The following is a 17,485-nucleotide window of genomic DNA, read 5'->3' on the forward strand; positions in this document are numbered from 1 at the left end:
TAGGTTTATTGGAGTTGTCACTCATAATCATTTTTGTTTTCCCCAGGAGCTCCGATTTCAGCTTATGTTACATTGAGAGCTGCCATTCCCAAAGTGCTACACAAAGAATGAATGCTGGTGTGGAACTGCAGGTGGATAAGATAGGAAGAATGATGACTGGGCATGGTAGATCCAGGTGTGGCCTCTTGTTGCATTCCCATCTTCCTGGCAACCTGGGCAATTGGCCACAGCAGGATGAAGCGACAAATGAAGGAAAGACATATGTCAACATCTGCTGAACTTGTTGGTCAACATTCTAGACCAGCACCCAACCCAGCTTCCACAGACAGGCATATAAGCAAGGTGACTCCTATCTCTGATCATTGGTTTTCTGTCAACAGTTTCCAATTACTTTCATATCACTTATTTGGAAAGCTACGGATTCATCCCACTTGGTTATTTGGCTACTGGCACTAGCAGTGCCTATCATGGTGGAATGGCAAGTGGTCAAAAAACAAGGTCTGGTAGCTACCAGAGAAGCCCACCTACTTATGCTCTTGCTTGCATTAATGGGTAAGGAAGTATGTCATTTTGTTGTATATTTGTGTGAGTGTTAATGACTGCTGAGTGTTAATGACTGCTGAAGATGGACACTTTAGTCCATCTCAAGACTAAATTGAGATGGAAATGATGCCTGTATTCTATTGCTATTTTATGGGAGAAGCAGCATGCTATGGTAATACTATAGCATTGGTTAGCAGCTGTGAATCCACAGTTATGTTTTCAGGTCTACAAGATGGAGGCATGAAGCTCAGAAATCTATCTCTATCTCTGCCTCTGCTTTTGCTCTTTTTCTATGAATGCAAGGATATAGTTGTGGTGTTCTCCTTTCAACAGATAGGCATGCAGAAAAAGGAAAAGGTGCTTTTCTCTTAAAAAATGCATTCTGGAGGGCCCATATGTCCATGGTATGTTTGTCCTGTAAAAGATCTTGTGTTCAATCCTTGATATCTTCTATTGGAGGGACTCAGGTGTCAAATGTGGCAGAAATGTGCAAAGGCCTTTGAAAACAATTGACAATTTTTCAATTGACAATATGCAGTGCCGAGTTACACTACCCACTAATCTGACCCAGTATAAGATTGTCATATGCCTTAGCTTCTCCTTTTTAACTTTTGAACATTCATTTTTACTGCCTCTTTTCTTCCTTCCACCTTTCTAAACAACCTTGAAACACAAAATTTCAAAGTGCATTTTGAGTACCATAAAACAATGCAAAAACAAGAATCAAGTGTATATAATGCAATGCTATTACCAAAACAGCTAGTTTTTAAAATGCCTGGAATTTAAAAAGAAAAGAAAAAGAAGTCAGATAAGAATATTGATGGCCTTCCTGAGGTAATTCTGGTGCTACCACCAGAATGTCCCTCCTTCTAAGGGAAAGCCAATTTCTTCTTCTTAGAGGAAAGCATTTGGAGAAGGTCCTCATCAGCAACACATCTTAAAGGTATTACTCATGAGGAGCCCTATCTCCTTTCTCTAATATCCAGAAAAAAGTTAGGTTTGGACAGTGTAAGCCCAAGTCAGGCATTCTGAAGAATTTGCAATGCTGCTAGCACCCCTTCCATCATTACCCTCTAGTCTTCCATTCTGTAGAATTAATCAGTTTTCAGTGTATTACCTTGCCCAGCTTGTGTTAAGCCTATGCTTATGCCTGGATTTTTTAAAACTTGTACAAAAAATATTCTCCCCACAGGCTCAGTTCTACTATTCTGCAAAAATTCTCATCCCTCAGGTCTATTCTTAATTTACTTACACTTTTGTGCAGCAGGAAGTTATCTGTTTAACATTTCAGTTAAAATCAGAATATTGATTCATAAATTTCCATCCTTAGATGTTTTCCTTGATTTTTTTCTCTTCTCAGACCTATTTCTCCTCCTGACCTCTTTTTGCTCTGCTCTGTATTTACTTTTCTCTTTTTGGTGGTACATTTCCTCTTTTATGTCCCTTAACCCAAAATGCACAGCTGAGTATTTTCTCAATTTTCATCATCTGATATATGGAGATCAGTGAAAATGCCATGCAACAGGCTCAAAAAGGAGTTACAAGAATAAGAAAGGGTTTCAGTAACTTTGCTATTCATGTGTATTCTCTCAGTTAGTTCTAACTCCTTTGAAATGAAATGCACACACCCTTTAAAAAATAAATTTTTAAAAAATTGGGCACAGTCACGCCACTCCATTTCAATAGCAAAGATCTTCGGCTAAGCTATCCTCCCATACTATAATAATAAAATATGCATTGTCAAAGGCTCTACTAAGGTTCCCCCCCACCTTCATTTTCCTTTGCAGTTTACTCTCTTCTGCCAGTTTAGAAGCCAGAAATGTGACTGTTCTTTTGGTTAAATAATGGTGGTGGTGGTGATAATTGTGTATTACAATTCTATCTATAGATTGGGCTATCTACAGTACAAGAACTCTCAGTTCAAAACACACCCCAGAAGCTGCAGTGTCTGAACTGGTACATTATGTACTCCCTGGTGTTCTGGGCCCTGAAAAGGTGTGGGGGGGTCCTTCCTCCAGATGCCATTTTCCCACCAATCTCCACCCAAACCTGGTTTTTGCTCCATTATAAAAAGAAGAAAAATGAAAGGATGCACATAAAATGACATCTGGTTTGACTCTGAGATTTTAACTTCTAAAGACTTTGAGGTGGGAGCTGAACCCTGAAAAATGGCAGCTTGTTTCATTCACACTAGAAAATAACAACACATACATCAAAGGGAGTAAAACAGGAATCACATAGGAAGACTAAAGTTCTCAAAGTTATGTTAATAGTGTGGCTTACAATGGTGTCAGTTCCTCATACACAGACAAACCTTCCTGTAGGTGGGCATGGAGAGTTGATTCCTTTTAGAAATACCATGTATGGAGAAGGGAAGTTTAACACTTCCTGGCTATGGTCCTGATAAAACTGAACATAGCCCCCACCCAGCAAGGAAAGGAGTGATGGGGGGAAGGCATCTATTGCCAAGTTCCATTGCTGGAGTGGAAGTGGGAGATGATATGCCATGCATCACACAAGACTTGTTTAGAGCACGTAAGGCACATGGCACGGTTACACCTCAGTTCCCACGCCAGTGCCTAACAAAGCAGTAAGTGTAATATTGGGACATGGCACTGTTTTCTTTTACATGAGAGAAGGTGTGAGGGGCAAAGTGTATGCCTGAGCTTGCTGATATTGCCTGAAGTTACAAAGGTAATCACTGGGAAGGCAAACAGAACCATGCAGCACCTTTCTCCAGGTAGTCATGGAGTCAAATAGGCTTTTAGTGTGTTCCTACAGGAATGGTCGACCAGCCCTCTCACTCATTAAGATTAGATGAACATGAGAGAAGTTTGCAGGGCTACATCAGCCAGACTTGCCCCAATGCTCCCATTATCCAGATGCTCCTCTGTAGCTGTCTCTGATGGCCATGATTCCAACAAATCACGTGTTTGGGAAGTATGACAAGAGGCTTACACCCAACATATGTACTTACACAGTGCAGCTTCATACTGAAAGAAGGAAGGTCCCAGAGGATCATTGGGGGGGTCACTACCCTGTGCAGTGAGCACCCAGAATTCTTGAGCAGTGTTCAGAAAAGCTCACTGGTGCTGATATTTGCCTCCCTCAAACATCCTGCAATGCCCGGGTGTACTTCTGTGTACTCTAATTTGCATTTAGAGCTTTCACATGAAGAACTCACAGACACAAAGCAACCTTATGTGCTCCTAAAACTACAAAACCCATCGTGCAATATGACCACATATGAAACACACATGCACAAAATGTAGGTGTGCTGTGTTCATCAGCTAAATTAATTCAAAACATTGCAGTTGTCCTGATATAGTTGGATTAATCTCTCTGCACTTTTTCTCTGAGCTTGCGCTTGCGCGCGCGCTCTCTCTCTCTCTCTCTCTCTCTGTGTGTGTGTAGGGGGGGGGGGGGAATGAAGAACAGGGCCTGTCCCCTCTAGGATGATAGTCTGCTGTGACACATGAAAGTACTGCAAAAAAGGATGCTTCTTTTCCATGGAAAAATCCCCCATGAAAATTTAATTAATTGCCCCTGTGGTTAATGAACTAATATTTCTTCAGTGGGGTGGCAGCCTTCATCTCAACTTCTGGGACTGTTATGTAAAGCTATTATGTGATGAGTATGAGAGAATTTGTCAGACTTTGATCTGCCAGCCAGCCCAGATTTTCCACAGAATTTATCGGCTCAAGACTGGAAAACAGAACTGAAAATGTGACCTTTCTCCAGCAGGTCTTGTGTATTCAGTGTGAATATCTAAAATGTAGCCAGTGCTACACAAATGGAGCTTGGAAGATCATGGGAAAAACTGCATCTTCATAGTAGAGAAGATGCTTTGTATATGAAAGGTACTAGGTGCAAACCCTGCCATGATTCTGCACCTTTGAAGAATTAGATGAATCAAAATGCAGTTATCTTACCAAATGGTCACCACTGAATTCAGTGCAGTTCTCCAATCCAAAAGTGTATCCTAAAATGTATAGTTACAGAAAAAGGCATTAAGAAAACAGCTTGGGATGGAAATAGACATTCAGCAAAAGGCATGCAAAAATTCATGTGAAATGTAATGCTTATGAATGTAGGGCATATGAACAAAAATGCTTATGAATTTTCATGCAGCCATTAAAAAATTCTCAAAGTTCAGGAGAAACTGTGTTTAAGATTCATAATTTAAAATGAACTCAGTGGAAGATTGGCAAAATGAAAAACTGAGAGAAACTGAAACTGGCAGATTCATCCATCCCCAGGGTGGACCAGCCTTCCCAATGAATGTTATTCAGAAGTGTTGGACTACAATTTCCAACATCCCAGCCAGTGCTCATGCTAACTGAGGATAGTGTGAGCAGTTCCTCAACTGGAGCATGCATTGTTGGGAAGGCTGGTGCAGGTGATACTAGGCTGGATGGACCCGTGATTGGAAGATAGCACTTGACTGTTTTTAATCAAGCATCTTTGTATTCACCCTAACCCAGGATTCTTTCCAAACTCCAGGTCTAGACCTAAACATTTATGTGAACATATATAAATTTCATTTGACTGAGTCTTGAAGTCCACATTACCTCATTGTATGCACAAATTTGAACCAGATGGTTCCAGTTTTGAAAACACAGTGGAGAGCATTTATCTTTCTGCTGAAGGAAAGAGCTATGCCAAGCTTTTATTGGTTTGATTTCCCTCCAGTTTTCCATTCCTTCTCCAGAATCCCCTGATTCTGTAGGGCCCGGATTCACATCTCTTTTCACCTGCAAATAACTGGCCATTGTGTTTCTACCCCCCCCCCCATACGTACGTACGTGTGTGTGTGTGTGTGTGTGTGAGGGGGAGAGGGAGAGAGGGAGAGAGGGAGCGAGAGCAAGAGAGTACATGTTGCCAGTTCATCTACCTTTCTGCCTTCCTGGATTGTTTTAAGATCTCTGGGATTTGACAATTCATTTTACAAGCCGTCATTTTCATCAGCTCAGTCAATGTTCTCTTTAGACTGTTTTATAACACTCCTCCAGGACATATTTTCTGAACCGTTCCTTCTTCTCACAGACATTAAATCATACTGCCTTCCTTCATGTCTTATTATGGTAGTTTCTGGGTTTTGTTGACTGCCTCTCACTTTTCAATTTTTTCATCTCACCTTTTAATCTCAGCTGACTATTTGCATGTGGTTGTGGTTTTGCAGAGATCCCTTTCAATGCCCTTGAAATCACATTATCTGGTTTGCGTTCCCCGATATCCTAATTGTAGATTGTTACATGCCAAGCACTTCTATCTCTGCTCATCCAAGTGCAGAGAAATTTATGCTTTTATTTTTATCCCTCTGAGCCTCCAAGGCAGTCAGTAAAGTACACGAAGTTGTCCCCCTACCCTCCTGCTTTATCTTCAGAAGGACCTTGGGAAGTAGATAAGAGTGACCAGAAGGGCAGGCCTACAGCCTATTACATAAAGCAGAACTTCAGCCACTGTCCAGCAAGCTACTAAAGGTTCAGGAGCCTTGTCCCTTTTGGACCTGAGTAACATCACAGGAGTAGGCTAGGTGGGGAGAGAGCCTGAGATCACCCAGGGCTCCTCTCTGAGTAGACCCTTCCACCTTGATCTCTCTGGTCCTAGACTGACACACTGCACACTAGTTCTCAAACCTGCACCTAGCTTCTGAAATACTTCCATCTTGGTTGGGCCTTGGGGCCATAGAATCTGGGGGCCAGCACCTTAGGCCTGGTCTGTACTTGTAGCAGAATGAGCAGCTGGAAAGCAGAGGTGGGACAAGAGAGTGCAGGCAGCAGTCTCTGCCTCAGAACGCTCCTTCATGTCAATACTCCTTGTAAGGAGAAAGTTAATCGGGTGACCATGTATGAAGAACACCTAAAAAGAGGACACTAATTTGCATAGCATTTTTGCATGCAAGCATATATGTATAGATTCCCATTTAACAATAATAACTGCTATTTAAATAGAAATGTTGCCTGCAGCTTCTTGACTGTGCTGCTGTATGAAACTTGAGAACATTTCAGAGAGAAAGCAGAGTGAAATTTCAGGTGCATTTTTTTTAAATGTGCAGTTTCATGCTTTGGTCTATGGGGGAAAGGTGAGCTTTTTTTAAAGTTAAGGAGCAGGGCCTTTCCTGTGGTGGCATCCTAAGTATGGAATGCTGTACCAGTGAGCATTCACCAGGCACCTTCCTTGTTGGGTTTCAGGCAGCTGAAAAAAAACTTTTCTTTTTTGGTGCACCTAGGGCACCATTTAGACTGTTTATACCAATGGTACTGGTTTTATGTTTTATTTTCAATTACATTTATTGTGATTTTACTCTGTTTACCATTATTTTAATTGCATTATTTTATCATTGTTATTTATTGCAATGACTGCTCAGAAAGCACAAAGCTAACAGGTGACTTTCAAACTAATCAAATAACTTGGGAAAATGCTCAAAGTTTGCATCATTTCTCAGCTTCAATTTGCTCATTCAGGAAAATCAAATGCTAGCAAGTGCTCATGAAAACTGAGGGACAGATGGGCATTAGGATGATGTTCCAAGAATCTGGGCAAGTATGAACATGGCTAGTCTGCCCATCCCTAATTCAGGGTCCCAACAAGCCAGCTTTCTTCCTTTCCAGGATGCTCCATCCATCTCTCTCACCTTTTCTCCCCCAGATCTCTTTTTACTTTCAATAGACAGCATTCTGAGGCCATTGGGCATGTTCAGTCCTCAGCAGGCTTTTGTAGTCTCCCCCTCGCCCCATTCCAATGTTCAGGATTTTTTCTAAGGCATCTGACACTTCTGCAAACCCTGGGATTTCTCCAAGCCTTCTGATACCTCTGTCCTGTAAGCCGATGGTCATAGATTGGCTGTTCATAGATGATATGAGGATAGTGTGGCCTATCATCCACAGATATGATGATAGCACAGCCTATCATGCATGGCACAGACATGTGAAAGAAAAACAAAGGTGTACAAAATGCAGCAAACAGCCTTTGGTCTCTTTTCCATGTTACCTTTGACAGCAAGGTTACTGCCCTGTGATTGTTCCCATGCTACTCTGGTAATATGTAAATTACTATTTACATAAATGTGTGATAATGTATTAAGGCTGGAGGCTTCCTTCCAGTGGGATAGTTTGGTAGATAACTATGCAAGTACCTAGGCAGAAGATCTACATGTTAGTGGGGTAGTGTGAGAGCAATTGTAAGTAGGAAGCATTCCACTCCAAATAACATGATGGAGAATATGACCCACTGCCCAGACACACAATGCATAGTCAACCTGTGGAACTCATTGCTGCAGGAAGTGGTGATGGCTAATTCACTTAAATGGCTTTTCAAAAGTAATTTAGCTTAAATAGCTCAAAAAAATATCTCCCTTTATTCTAATGATTTTTAACTGGAAGCTTATCAGGGGTTCTATGGGGAAAAGGCATGCAGTGTAGACAAGTTGCAGAAATGACAGTATGCTCACCATTACTGATTTTCCCCTGCCAGGCACAGTTGCAAGGGCATTCCAGGTTTGTTCTTGTTTTGCAAGACTGTGCAGCAGCTAAAGACAGAATACTTGGCTGTGTGTCCCTTAGAATGTATCCCAGAATTTTTGGCAAGATGCTGGGATTCTAGAGTAGACATCAGTGGTGTTACATTGGAAACAGTTCCCTGAATCTGGGAAGCTTGGATCTAGTCTGAAGCCTATTTACCAGGTGTGTTCGTTGGCTTGTTCATTGTAATCTGTTTAGATATGAAACGGTACACAAATATTTATTTTTATATTGCTCAATGTCTAAGCAGATTCCAGAGTGGTGAACAACCCAAACAAACAGATTAAGTAATAAAAACAAAGTAACATGAAAAACAGAACATGAGAAGGGCCATCATGGATAGGACACTTGGAGGGGCTTTTATTCCTAGAGTTGCCCTAAGTTGGCGATAACTTGATGGCACATAGCAACTGCAACATGAGGTGTTGTCATCAACTGTGGGTGATCAGCAAGGAAGCCTTCATGGAACAGAGGTATCTTCAGCAGGCACTGAAAACAACACAATGCCGATGGTTGCTCACCTCCAGAGGCAGGGAATGGCTTCAGGACCTCTGGCTCCATGCCAATGAACACACTTCTGGCTTTTAGGAGCTAAGAAAGAAAGGCCATATCTGTTCCCCTATGCTACCTGATGGCAATGTGTGGGATGGCCCTATGGCCCACTTTATGGGGGGTAGTGTTCTGTTTGAAGGAGGGGTCCTCTAATTGAACAGCTGTCTGAACTGTGTCTAGTATAGCCTGAATATCTGATCCTGCCTAATCTTGAAAGCAAAGCAAGGTTGGCCTGGTTAGAATCTGGATGGGAGAGCTGAGTCCTGCACTGAGCAGGGGATTGGACCCAATGGCCTTCTAGGCCCCTTCCAACTGTATTATTCTATTATTCTAGAGAGATGAACAGCATAAGAAAGTGAGAAATGTCCTTGCTTTAACTTGAAATTCTGTATTGAGCAGGGGTGTGGACTTGATGCTCTTCTATATTCTGGGTTTCAACATCAGTCCTTGACTGAGCAGAGAAGGACATAATTCATCTGGTCACCAAGTCAATGTTCCCCACTCTGGCAAGATAAATTTCCATTGCATGTCTAGTAATTATTTCTAACTGGGCTTCTGTGCAGTTCAGTTAGCATAGGCAAATAGCATGCAAACTGTTCTCCTTTTGGTGATACATAAATTCTTTTTTAAGAGGTGAATGTTTAAGTCACCATCCTAGTTACCTCTCCTCTTTGTGATTGCCACTGTTAAACATTTGGGAATCAGAGACTCTCGTAAGTTTGCTTTGCAATTCACTCCAATATCATCCAGAAAGCTACCTTGTGCTGGCCTCTGGCTAAGAGCAACCAGATTTGTGTTGAGCCAGCAAGCATGGATTCAGCTGTGAGAGTTAACTGGGCCTCTCTACCTATGACCTCAGATGAACTCAAGTGTAAGGAAAAATGTGTGGCTCAGAGAGTTTGTTTCTCCTCCCTTAAAAAAAAAAAAAAATTAATGAGGGCAGTGATATCATCTTAGCAAGCCTGCACCAGCTGAGTGCCAACAAAGAAAGGTCATTAATGTCAATACAAGAGGTGCCGTAATACTTTCTTGAGCTGATTCTGATAATGTTATAATTGGGTTTCAGGGCGTTGGCAGGCAAGTGGGAGAAAGTAAATGATGGTTTTGCTAAATTAGTTTTGAAGAGGGCACCAGCAATTTGACTGGAAAAGAAATTATAATGCCACAGTACACAAGGAGAAGCTGGTCTGATTAGGCTGGACAAGGAGAGGTTGATAATCCAGACAGAGTGGAACACCACTCTGTTGTTTCCTAATTGTGACTGGTGGTCGGGAGGCACGGATTTATGTGGGTTGTCAGGATGAAGAGATGGGTTCGACTTGCATTCAGTTTAGCTGCCCCACCTCAGGAATTGCTAGAACCAGACATGGTCCACATGACAACTGCCCTGCTTCCTGCTCCTTAATCCTGGATAATTGCTACTCCTCTTTCCACTAAAGACGAACCAAGACATATGTCTGGGCTGACATTTTTGAGCTTGAAGGAGAAGGGATCCTCCCAATAATCTGGAATATGTACGTGGCAGGAGGAAACTTTTGCTCAAGGGTTCAAGAAAAGGAGCTTCTCCATTGGATTCCTGCCTCATTCATATTTGAATCTGTCTGCCTGACTTGCAGTTTTATGAATATATTTAAATAATAGTAATGATATGAAAAGTTTGATCCATTGCAAATTTGATACATACATGCAACTTGCACCTTTGTTCAGACTGGCAAAGGTCTGGCTGTTTTCTTTTGGAGAAAGATTCTGAAACATTCCCCGAAAGTGTTTATTAGGAGAAGCAGTCAGGTGAGGAATGATGATGAGTGCCAGAGCTTTCCCCGTGATTCCACGGAGTTATACACACCTGCAGGCAGCTTCCTGCAGTGGGTATTGAGATATCTGGGGAAAATGCTTTTTGTTTTTCCCAAGGATGTGTTCCCATCCAAAAAGGTTGCTCTGAGATAAAACAAAACTGCCATGTGATGTGAAGGTACCATGTGACTGAATGGGACGAAAAGCTCAGGACTTTTAGACCCAGTGAAACTCATGGCCATGTTGCTGGACATCCTCTTACTTTTCTCTGCTCTTCCAGGTGTGCAAGAGGCCCAGGCAACCAGAGGTAAGTGTATGTTTTCTGCAAAGTCTTTTTCCTCCCCTCTAGGTCTATCCTTTTCCTGATAGGGCCACAGCTCTTTTGTCACATTAGGTGAATGCACTACTTCTGCTTTCTTCTTTGCATGATATTTTGCCATATTTCAAATCTTTATCTTTTTATTGCCAGACTAGAATGGCCCTGCCAATTTTGCAACCTGCTCAGTCCCCCTTGCAGGCTGTTGAAAGTGCATCCTGGGTATTGAAGAGTGAGCTTTAAGGATAAGGACTCACCAAGGCAATGTGTTATGTGTCCCTGTTCCAGAGTATCCTAGAGCTTTTCTGCACAAAAATGTTGTTGTATGTTTATGAATACTTACTGTGTTTATACCCTGATGGTGGGAACGATTGACAGCAAAAGGAGAAGGGGATGACAGAGGATGAGGTGGCTAGATGGAGTCACTGTGGCAGTGAGTGTGAGCTTGGGTGGACTCCAAGGGATGGTGGAGAACAGGAGAGCCTGAAGGAATGTTGTCCATGGGGTCATGATGGTTGGGCATGACATTGCAACTAAAAAACCAAACTGTGTTTATGGGCTGACATCATGATACTCCAGTTTCTGTTCTGTTCTACAGCAGTTCCCCCCACCCCTGTTTTTTATACCAGGGAAGTGAGTTATTAAATTAAAACAGAGTGGAAAATGCCACTCTTCTTCTCAGTGTATTTGCACTGCTCCACTAGAACACAGCTCCACCTAGAGGTTATGAAGTAGAAAAGCAGTCCCCATGCTGCAACAAAACTGAAAGCGTTGTGGTTCGCTACTCCAAGAGAAATCCATGAAACCCTGGATTCATGTAGAAAAGCTCACGGTGAACCCAAAATGGCAGTTGCCAGCAGGGCAGAGCTGAGACAGTGGCAATGATGCTTGTTCCAGAGCCCTTGAAATTTCCACTAACCAGAAGCATGAAAGAAGAGAGGCAGTTTCTCTCTCCATTTTGCAGCTCAGCCCCCCAGTTCAACTTTGGCTGAAAGTTATTATCAGGGCCCGACTCTAATTTAACTGAGGATTTTTCAAATTTCATGTTGAGGCACACAGTCTGTGGCAATGAATCAGGATGCTGGCCTCCAGTGAGGTCAAAATGCTCAGCCGCAAAGGAGGCTGTTCAGTGGAACTCCGCTTGGCTACATGCCCTGGCTCCTTCCAAACAGCATTTTTGCTTGGCAGTAGAAATTCTTGTTGGTTTCCGCATCGGAGCAATCACTCATTCTTGACACAGCATTTTCCTGCCAGCAGAAGAGTGAGTTATAGCACTCAGCTTGATTTTATCTCTCCAGGGGTAGCAATGATCTTGGTGTGAATGGCAGGGATGTTTCAACGCAGCATTAAAGCAAGCAGACAAGTACCAAGCTGGCAATGGGGCAGAGACAAAAGAACCTGTGCCACAGTCTTGATTAGAATCCATGTGACCTGGGTGCACCTCATCTTGACCCCTTTGCCCAAATCCATTCAGATGAATCTCTGCTCTTCTTTGCAGCCTGTGGGAGGCCCCTCATCAGCCTCAACCGAATTGTGAAGGGGAAAGACACTGTGCCTGGAGAATTCCCCTGGCAGATCAGCTTACAGCTGAATCAAAGGCATGTATGCGGAGGGTCGCTCATCTCAGAAGAGTGGGTGATCACAGCAGCACACTGCTTCTACCAGTGAGTACAGTCCAGAGGGTGGGATGAGAGACCCTGGTCAGCAGATGCCTCCTGACTTCACATACTCGCTCCCCTCCCCTCCCCTCCTTCTCCTTCTCCTTCTCCTCCTCCTCCTCCTTCCTACCACCCAGTAGCTGACACCTGAGGCTCAAGCTCAGACTCCAACGTCCATAATTAAGTCTGAACTTTCAAGGAGATCTTCATGCTGCTGAACTTATTTGAGGGATAGCATTCAGCACCATGGATAGCACCTTAAAGGTTCAGACTAAAACCTGGAATGGATACATCACCCCGGGGACATAGGAGCCACCAGCCTTCAGTAATAGCTGAAACTTTCAGGGTGGTTCACAAATATTGGAACCCATGAAGAAAAGATTGTGAAATACAGTTTACCATTTTTCATATACAACGTTTGGAACACTTTCCTGACCTTCAAGAACAGCATGTGCAGTTGTTTTCATGCTGGCTTCAAGTAGGGAGAGAAGAAGGATGGAGTTCGGATTCTGGGCATCTGAAATATTCTGTGCCATCCCTAGATGCTGCCTAGGAGAGATGCAGTCCAACAGTTATCACACTTTTAACAGATACAGATAAAAACAGCTGGCATCAGCATCCCATCATGTGCCACTTAAATGCCTGGAAGTGGCAACTGAAAAAATTGCAGTGTTGCTGCCTCAAGTAAAGAGAGCTTCCCATTATTGGAGGGTCACCATTGAGGAGGTCCTTTCCCTTGCTGTCATCTTCCAGCATGTTGATCATAGTGTCTGCAGAGCTTCAGGTCAGAAAAGGTCCTCCATCCAGTATTCACACACAATATTTCTGGTGCTGGCAATGATGCTGAGAAAATTTCTTGCCAGCTAGCAAAACAGACATGGCAGCATTTATTTATTTATCACATTTGTATGCCACCCCATAGCCAAAGACTCTCTGAGTGGCTCACAGTGCAATCTAAAATACAAATAAGAATAAATAAGAATAGCAAACTGAAACCAAAAACAAATACGATTAAAATACAATATAAATAAAACAAATACATAGAACAGAATGAATAAACACAACCAACCAACAACAACAACCAGTAAAACAATAAGCCAGCAGCAAACCAAGTCCAATCTAAAAACAAATACTAAAGATTATTATTTTTTTTAACTTTGTGCCGAAAGCAAGGTAAAGTGGGTTCCAGTCACATTGTGAACACAACACTGGTTAAACGGCTCAGAAATTGAAAATGGATCCTGGGGTGAGATTTTAAAACTGTCATTAAACTGCATTCTAATGTACTAGTCAGAACATAGTTCTGAGCTGATCTTAAGTAGCTTCTGGGGTTCCCACATACCATTTGTTTCTGACACTGAGTGATGCTTAAGCAGACATTTCCAAGTGCTCTCCAAGCCTTGTGTCCAAGGAAGACACCCGTATTGCCTGCCTAAAGCCTTCATCCTCCAGGACCCCTCTTTCACCCAGCCCCACTTTCTTTGTTGTGTTTCCAGGTTCAGGGATCTCTCCCAGTACCAGGTCCTCCTGGGGGTTACGCAGCTGTCCAATCCGGGCCCGCAGGCATGTTGCTTGGGAGTTCAGCAGGTCATCGTAAACCCCATCTATGAGGGCCAGACCAGCAGTGGGGACATTGCCCTGGTGCAGCTGTCCAGGAGGGTGCACTATTCTGACCTCATCCTTCCCATTTGCCTGCCTGATGCCTCTGTGAAGTTCCCTCCAGGGAAAGTGTGCTGGGTCACTGGCTGGGGAAACCTGCGGCATTCAGGTACGTGTGGAGGAAGCCAGAGTAGCGCTGTAGAAATACAGGCCTAGGACCAAATCCAGCCCTCCTGGGGTTCCCAGTTTGGCTTTTGTGGTTGCCCACCTGGCTCTATACCCTTAGCCTGTCCCTATGAGCTGAATCCAAATGATTGGCAGTTTGACAGTCTCTTGGCTTTTGTGCAGTCCGTGTGTTCCCCCTCCCCCATTATAAAACGACTTGAGATATCTCACGTACATAAGACCTTTAAACTCAGATAGACTGCCATTTTGTGGTATTTTTCAGCCCACCCATTTTGTATTTGGCCTCACCCACCACAAGAATATAACCCTTAGGCTGAAACCCAAGCTGAACACCCCCAAAAACAGAAAGGCAGGCAGGCAGGAAATCAATCAATCAATCAATCAATCAGATGGAGAATTTCAGGTGTAAGCATGGAGAATTGTGCAAATTATACATGAGGTGGAGTAAGGCTTCTGCAGTACTGCAGAGCAGGTGTGTGTTTCCAGAAAGAGAGATAAAGGTTGAATTCAGACTTAGTCATATCTAGAGTAGACTTATTAAATTCAGTGGAACTTATGTCCTATTTATTTCAATGGGTCTACTCTAAGTATGACTGTCTGATCTACTCCATATTATTTCACAATGTTAAAAGATGGAGGAGGAGGAGAGATAAAGCATATCAGTCATTTAAAATGTACGTGATTCTAGAGAGGCTATTCTGAATGCAGAAAAGGCGCTCCCCACACAATTCCTTGGTGTGGAAACAGAAATCTCCACTATCCTGTTGCTGGGCCATTGGTACTTGGTCAGCAATAAAAGGAAAAGCAGCCATACTGGGGAAGATTTTGGATTCATGAGATTTAAAATGTTCCCATTCCACAGTCAGATCTCCAGAGCCAGTGATGGTAGTAGTGTGGACTGTACACATCCCGGAGAAGGAAAAGGAGGGAGGGGGGGAAACACACACCTCCCAAATAAAACAAAAACATGCCAGCAGACTGTTGGATTTGGCAGTTTCTCCATCTGAGCTTTTCCTTGTCCTGCCCCCGGTTGTGACAGGGAAGTGATGAAGGTTTCATTCTAGATAGGAGGGGTGCTGAGGTTCAAGCCTGCCAGATTGTCTTAGGGTATAATCCTGTGCATGTTGAGAAAGGAAAAAAAAGTCTGCAGCTCTGAGCATGCCCCAGCCAACATGTCATGCTGGGCTTGCTGGAAGCTGTCAGCCTTTTTTCCTCTCCAAAGATGCATGGGGGCAGAGCCTTATTCTCTGACCTGGAAATTATGGAGTGAATTAAGGAGCCAGGGGAGAGGAGAACCTTTGGGTGAAGTCATGAATGACCAAGGAAAATGAAAGGTAGTCAGAGAACAAGGCAGTAAAGTGAAGAGGCAGGGGGAAACATGCATGCATGTGTCTGTGTTGTTCTGGGGAAACTATGGGATGGAGGGGTTGAACGGCACAGGCATCCTGTGTGTGGGTGGGGCCCTAGAGGGTGGGTTTTAGAAAGAGCTGCTTCAGTGGTGTGTTATCCTTGCAGTCAACCTTCCCTCCCCACAAACCCTCCAGAAGTTGAAGGTGCCCATCATCGACTCAAGGACCTGCAGTGAGCTCTACCGCACCAACATGGGTGATGGACTGACCCCACGGGTTATCAAGGACGATATGATCTGTGCTGGCTACGCAGAGGGCAGGAAGGATGCCTGCAAGGTTAGCATGCATATGGGGTTGGTGTCAAGGGGTGGACGCTGGATGAGAGCCCACACCACAGCAAGAGTCCCTTGGAGGTGCTCCTCTTCTTCACCACAGCAGCCTGCTTTTTCACATGCACTTCACACTGGTCAAGTCTACAGAGTGGACAGGGAGGACAGAGGGGAGATGCCATGGCTGGCTTGCTCAGTGCCTCCCTGTGTTGTGAGCTGGCTCTTCCCTTCTTGCCCTCAGGCTCTGGAACACCATACTGTCTCTTTGCAAAGTAGTTCTTTATGGGTGCTTTGCAGCTGCAAGATGAAGTAACTCCAGAAACCCTCTAGAGAGTTGGAAGATTAGCCTCTGGGAATATTAAGAATGCCTGCAGAACCTGAACCAGGGACTCCTCCCCCAAACCCTTTCTTTTCAGTAACTTCCAGGCTCTATCCTCAGGGAACTCCTGCTGCTGAAAGGCTACGCAACTGGGTTGCTGGTCTCTCCCAATGCCTTGCCATGTGGTCAGGAATTGCACAAGGGAAGGGCTCTGCCTCCTCCCATTCTTTGCCCATTTTCAACCCCCCCAGAACAACCTGGGTGCTTAGTTCATAAAAGTTACTGCTGGGTTAGAGCCACCACCTCATTTTTTTCTGATAGGTTCCTTGTACAAGAGACAGGGCATAACTGTTTTTGGCTAGTGCAGAAGGGTGAGTTTTGTTTCAATCAGTTTTTTTGTTATAAGACAGCAAAATACACCAATTTCTTCATATCTGGGGTGGAAAGCAGCTCATATGCATATACGTATACATATGATATATATATTTCTCCTTAATCCAGGAGAAAGCAAATTAGTCAGATTCATCCATTTCTAGTTGAAGCCTAGAATGTCACCCTTAGCTTCTCCCACTGTCACTCTAATCTTTAATCCAGCTTTCCCTAACTTAATGCCTTCCAAATGTGTTGGAGTATTGGCCATATTGTCTGGGTATTATCGGCACTGTAGTACAAGCCATCTGATGCATAGCAACCCCACCATGCATTTCCTCCATTGTTCATGTCTGTCTTCTTGGCTCACAGGGCGATTCTGGAGGTCCCATGGTTTGTCTGGTTGGCCAATCCTGGGTCTTGGCTGGCATCGTCAGCTGGGGTGAAGGATGCGCCATTGAGAACCGGCCTGGAGTATACAGTCGCCTCACGTACTACCAAAACTGGATCCGCAGCTACATCCCAGACATTGAATTCGTCAAAGACCCACACATCCGTGAATCACGGGAATGGTGGCGTGACAGCAAAGGCCAAAAACATCCTGGGGGTTCCTTGCCTGGCCATGCCCCTTCCCTCACTGCTAGCCTTCTGATGTTCTCCGTGTGGGTCTTGGTTCTTATGTAACCAATGGGCACAGTAGGAGCACCTCTTCTTAAGAATTGAGTTTTAGACTCAAAGGTATCATCAACCTTCCTACTGACCTCTCGGACTCTGAAGTTGTTTCTGTCCCCAGGAAAGCTTCATCATTCATTGAACCAAACACCCTGGCTTTTACGATCTCCATTTTTGACAGGGGTGGGAGAAAGGGTCCCTCATTCTATTTATTGTCGGAAAAGGTTCTTAGAATAGTGTTTATCTCTTACATGAGATGCATTTCAAGAACTTCTA

The 17,485-nt window shown here is 43.7% G+C and overlaps 1 protein-coding gene across 1 annotated transcript; it reads left to right on the plus strand.

The window, feature by feature from the left end:
* Positions 1 to 467: 467 nt before the first annotated feature.
* On the plus strand, positions 468 to 17,221 carry LOC123016545 (serine protease 27-like). Its single transcript, XM_044417057.1, has 6 exons — positions 468 to 552; positions 10,693 to 10,719; positions 12,227 to 12,392; positions 13,883 to 14,154; positions 15,687 to 15,856; positions 16,910 to 17,221. The coding sequence occupies exons 1-6, from the start codon at positions 468 to 470 to the stop codon at positions 17,219 to 17,221; spliced, it is 1,032 nt and encodes a 343-aa protein (XP_044272992.1).
* The last annotated feature ends 264 nt before the right edge of the window (positions 17,222 to 17,485 follow it).

Source organism: Varanus komodoensis, unplaced genomic scaffold (assembly GCF_004798865.1).
Source record: "Varanus komodoensis strain SLA01 unplaced genomic scaffold, ASM479886v1 scaffold86, whole genome shotgun sequence".
NCBI classification, from domain to species: domain Eukaryota; kingdom Metazoa; phylum Chordata; class Lepidosauria; order Squamata; family Varanidae; genus Varanus; species Varanus komodoensis.

Bases quoted from the DNA above. Each gene is read 5' to 3' on its own strand.
- LOC123016545 (XM_044417057.1), top strand. From the start codon at position 468: ATGGTGGAATGGCAAGTGGTCAAAAAACAAGGTCTGGTAGCTACCAGA. The intron at 553-10,692 runs GTAAGGAAGTAT...CTGCTCTTCCAG, and splicing joins GCTCTTGCTTGCATTAATGG to GTGTGCAAGAGGCCCAGGCA. The intron at 15,857-16,909 runs GTTAGCATGCAT...CTTGGCTCACAG, and splicing joins GCAGGAAGGATGCCTGCAAG to GGCGATTCTGGAGGTCCCAT.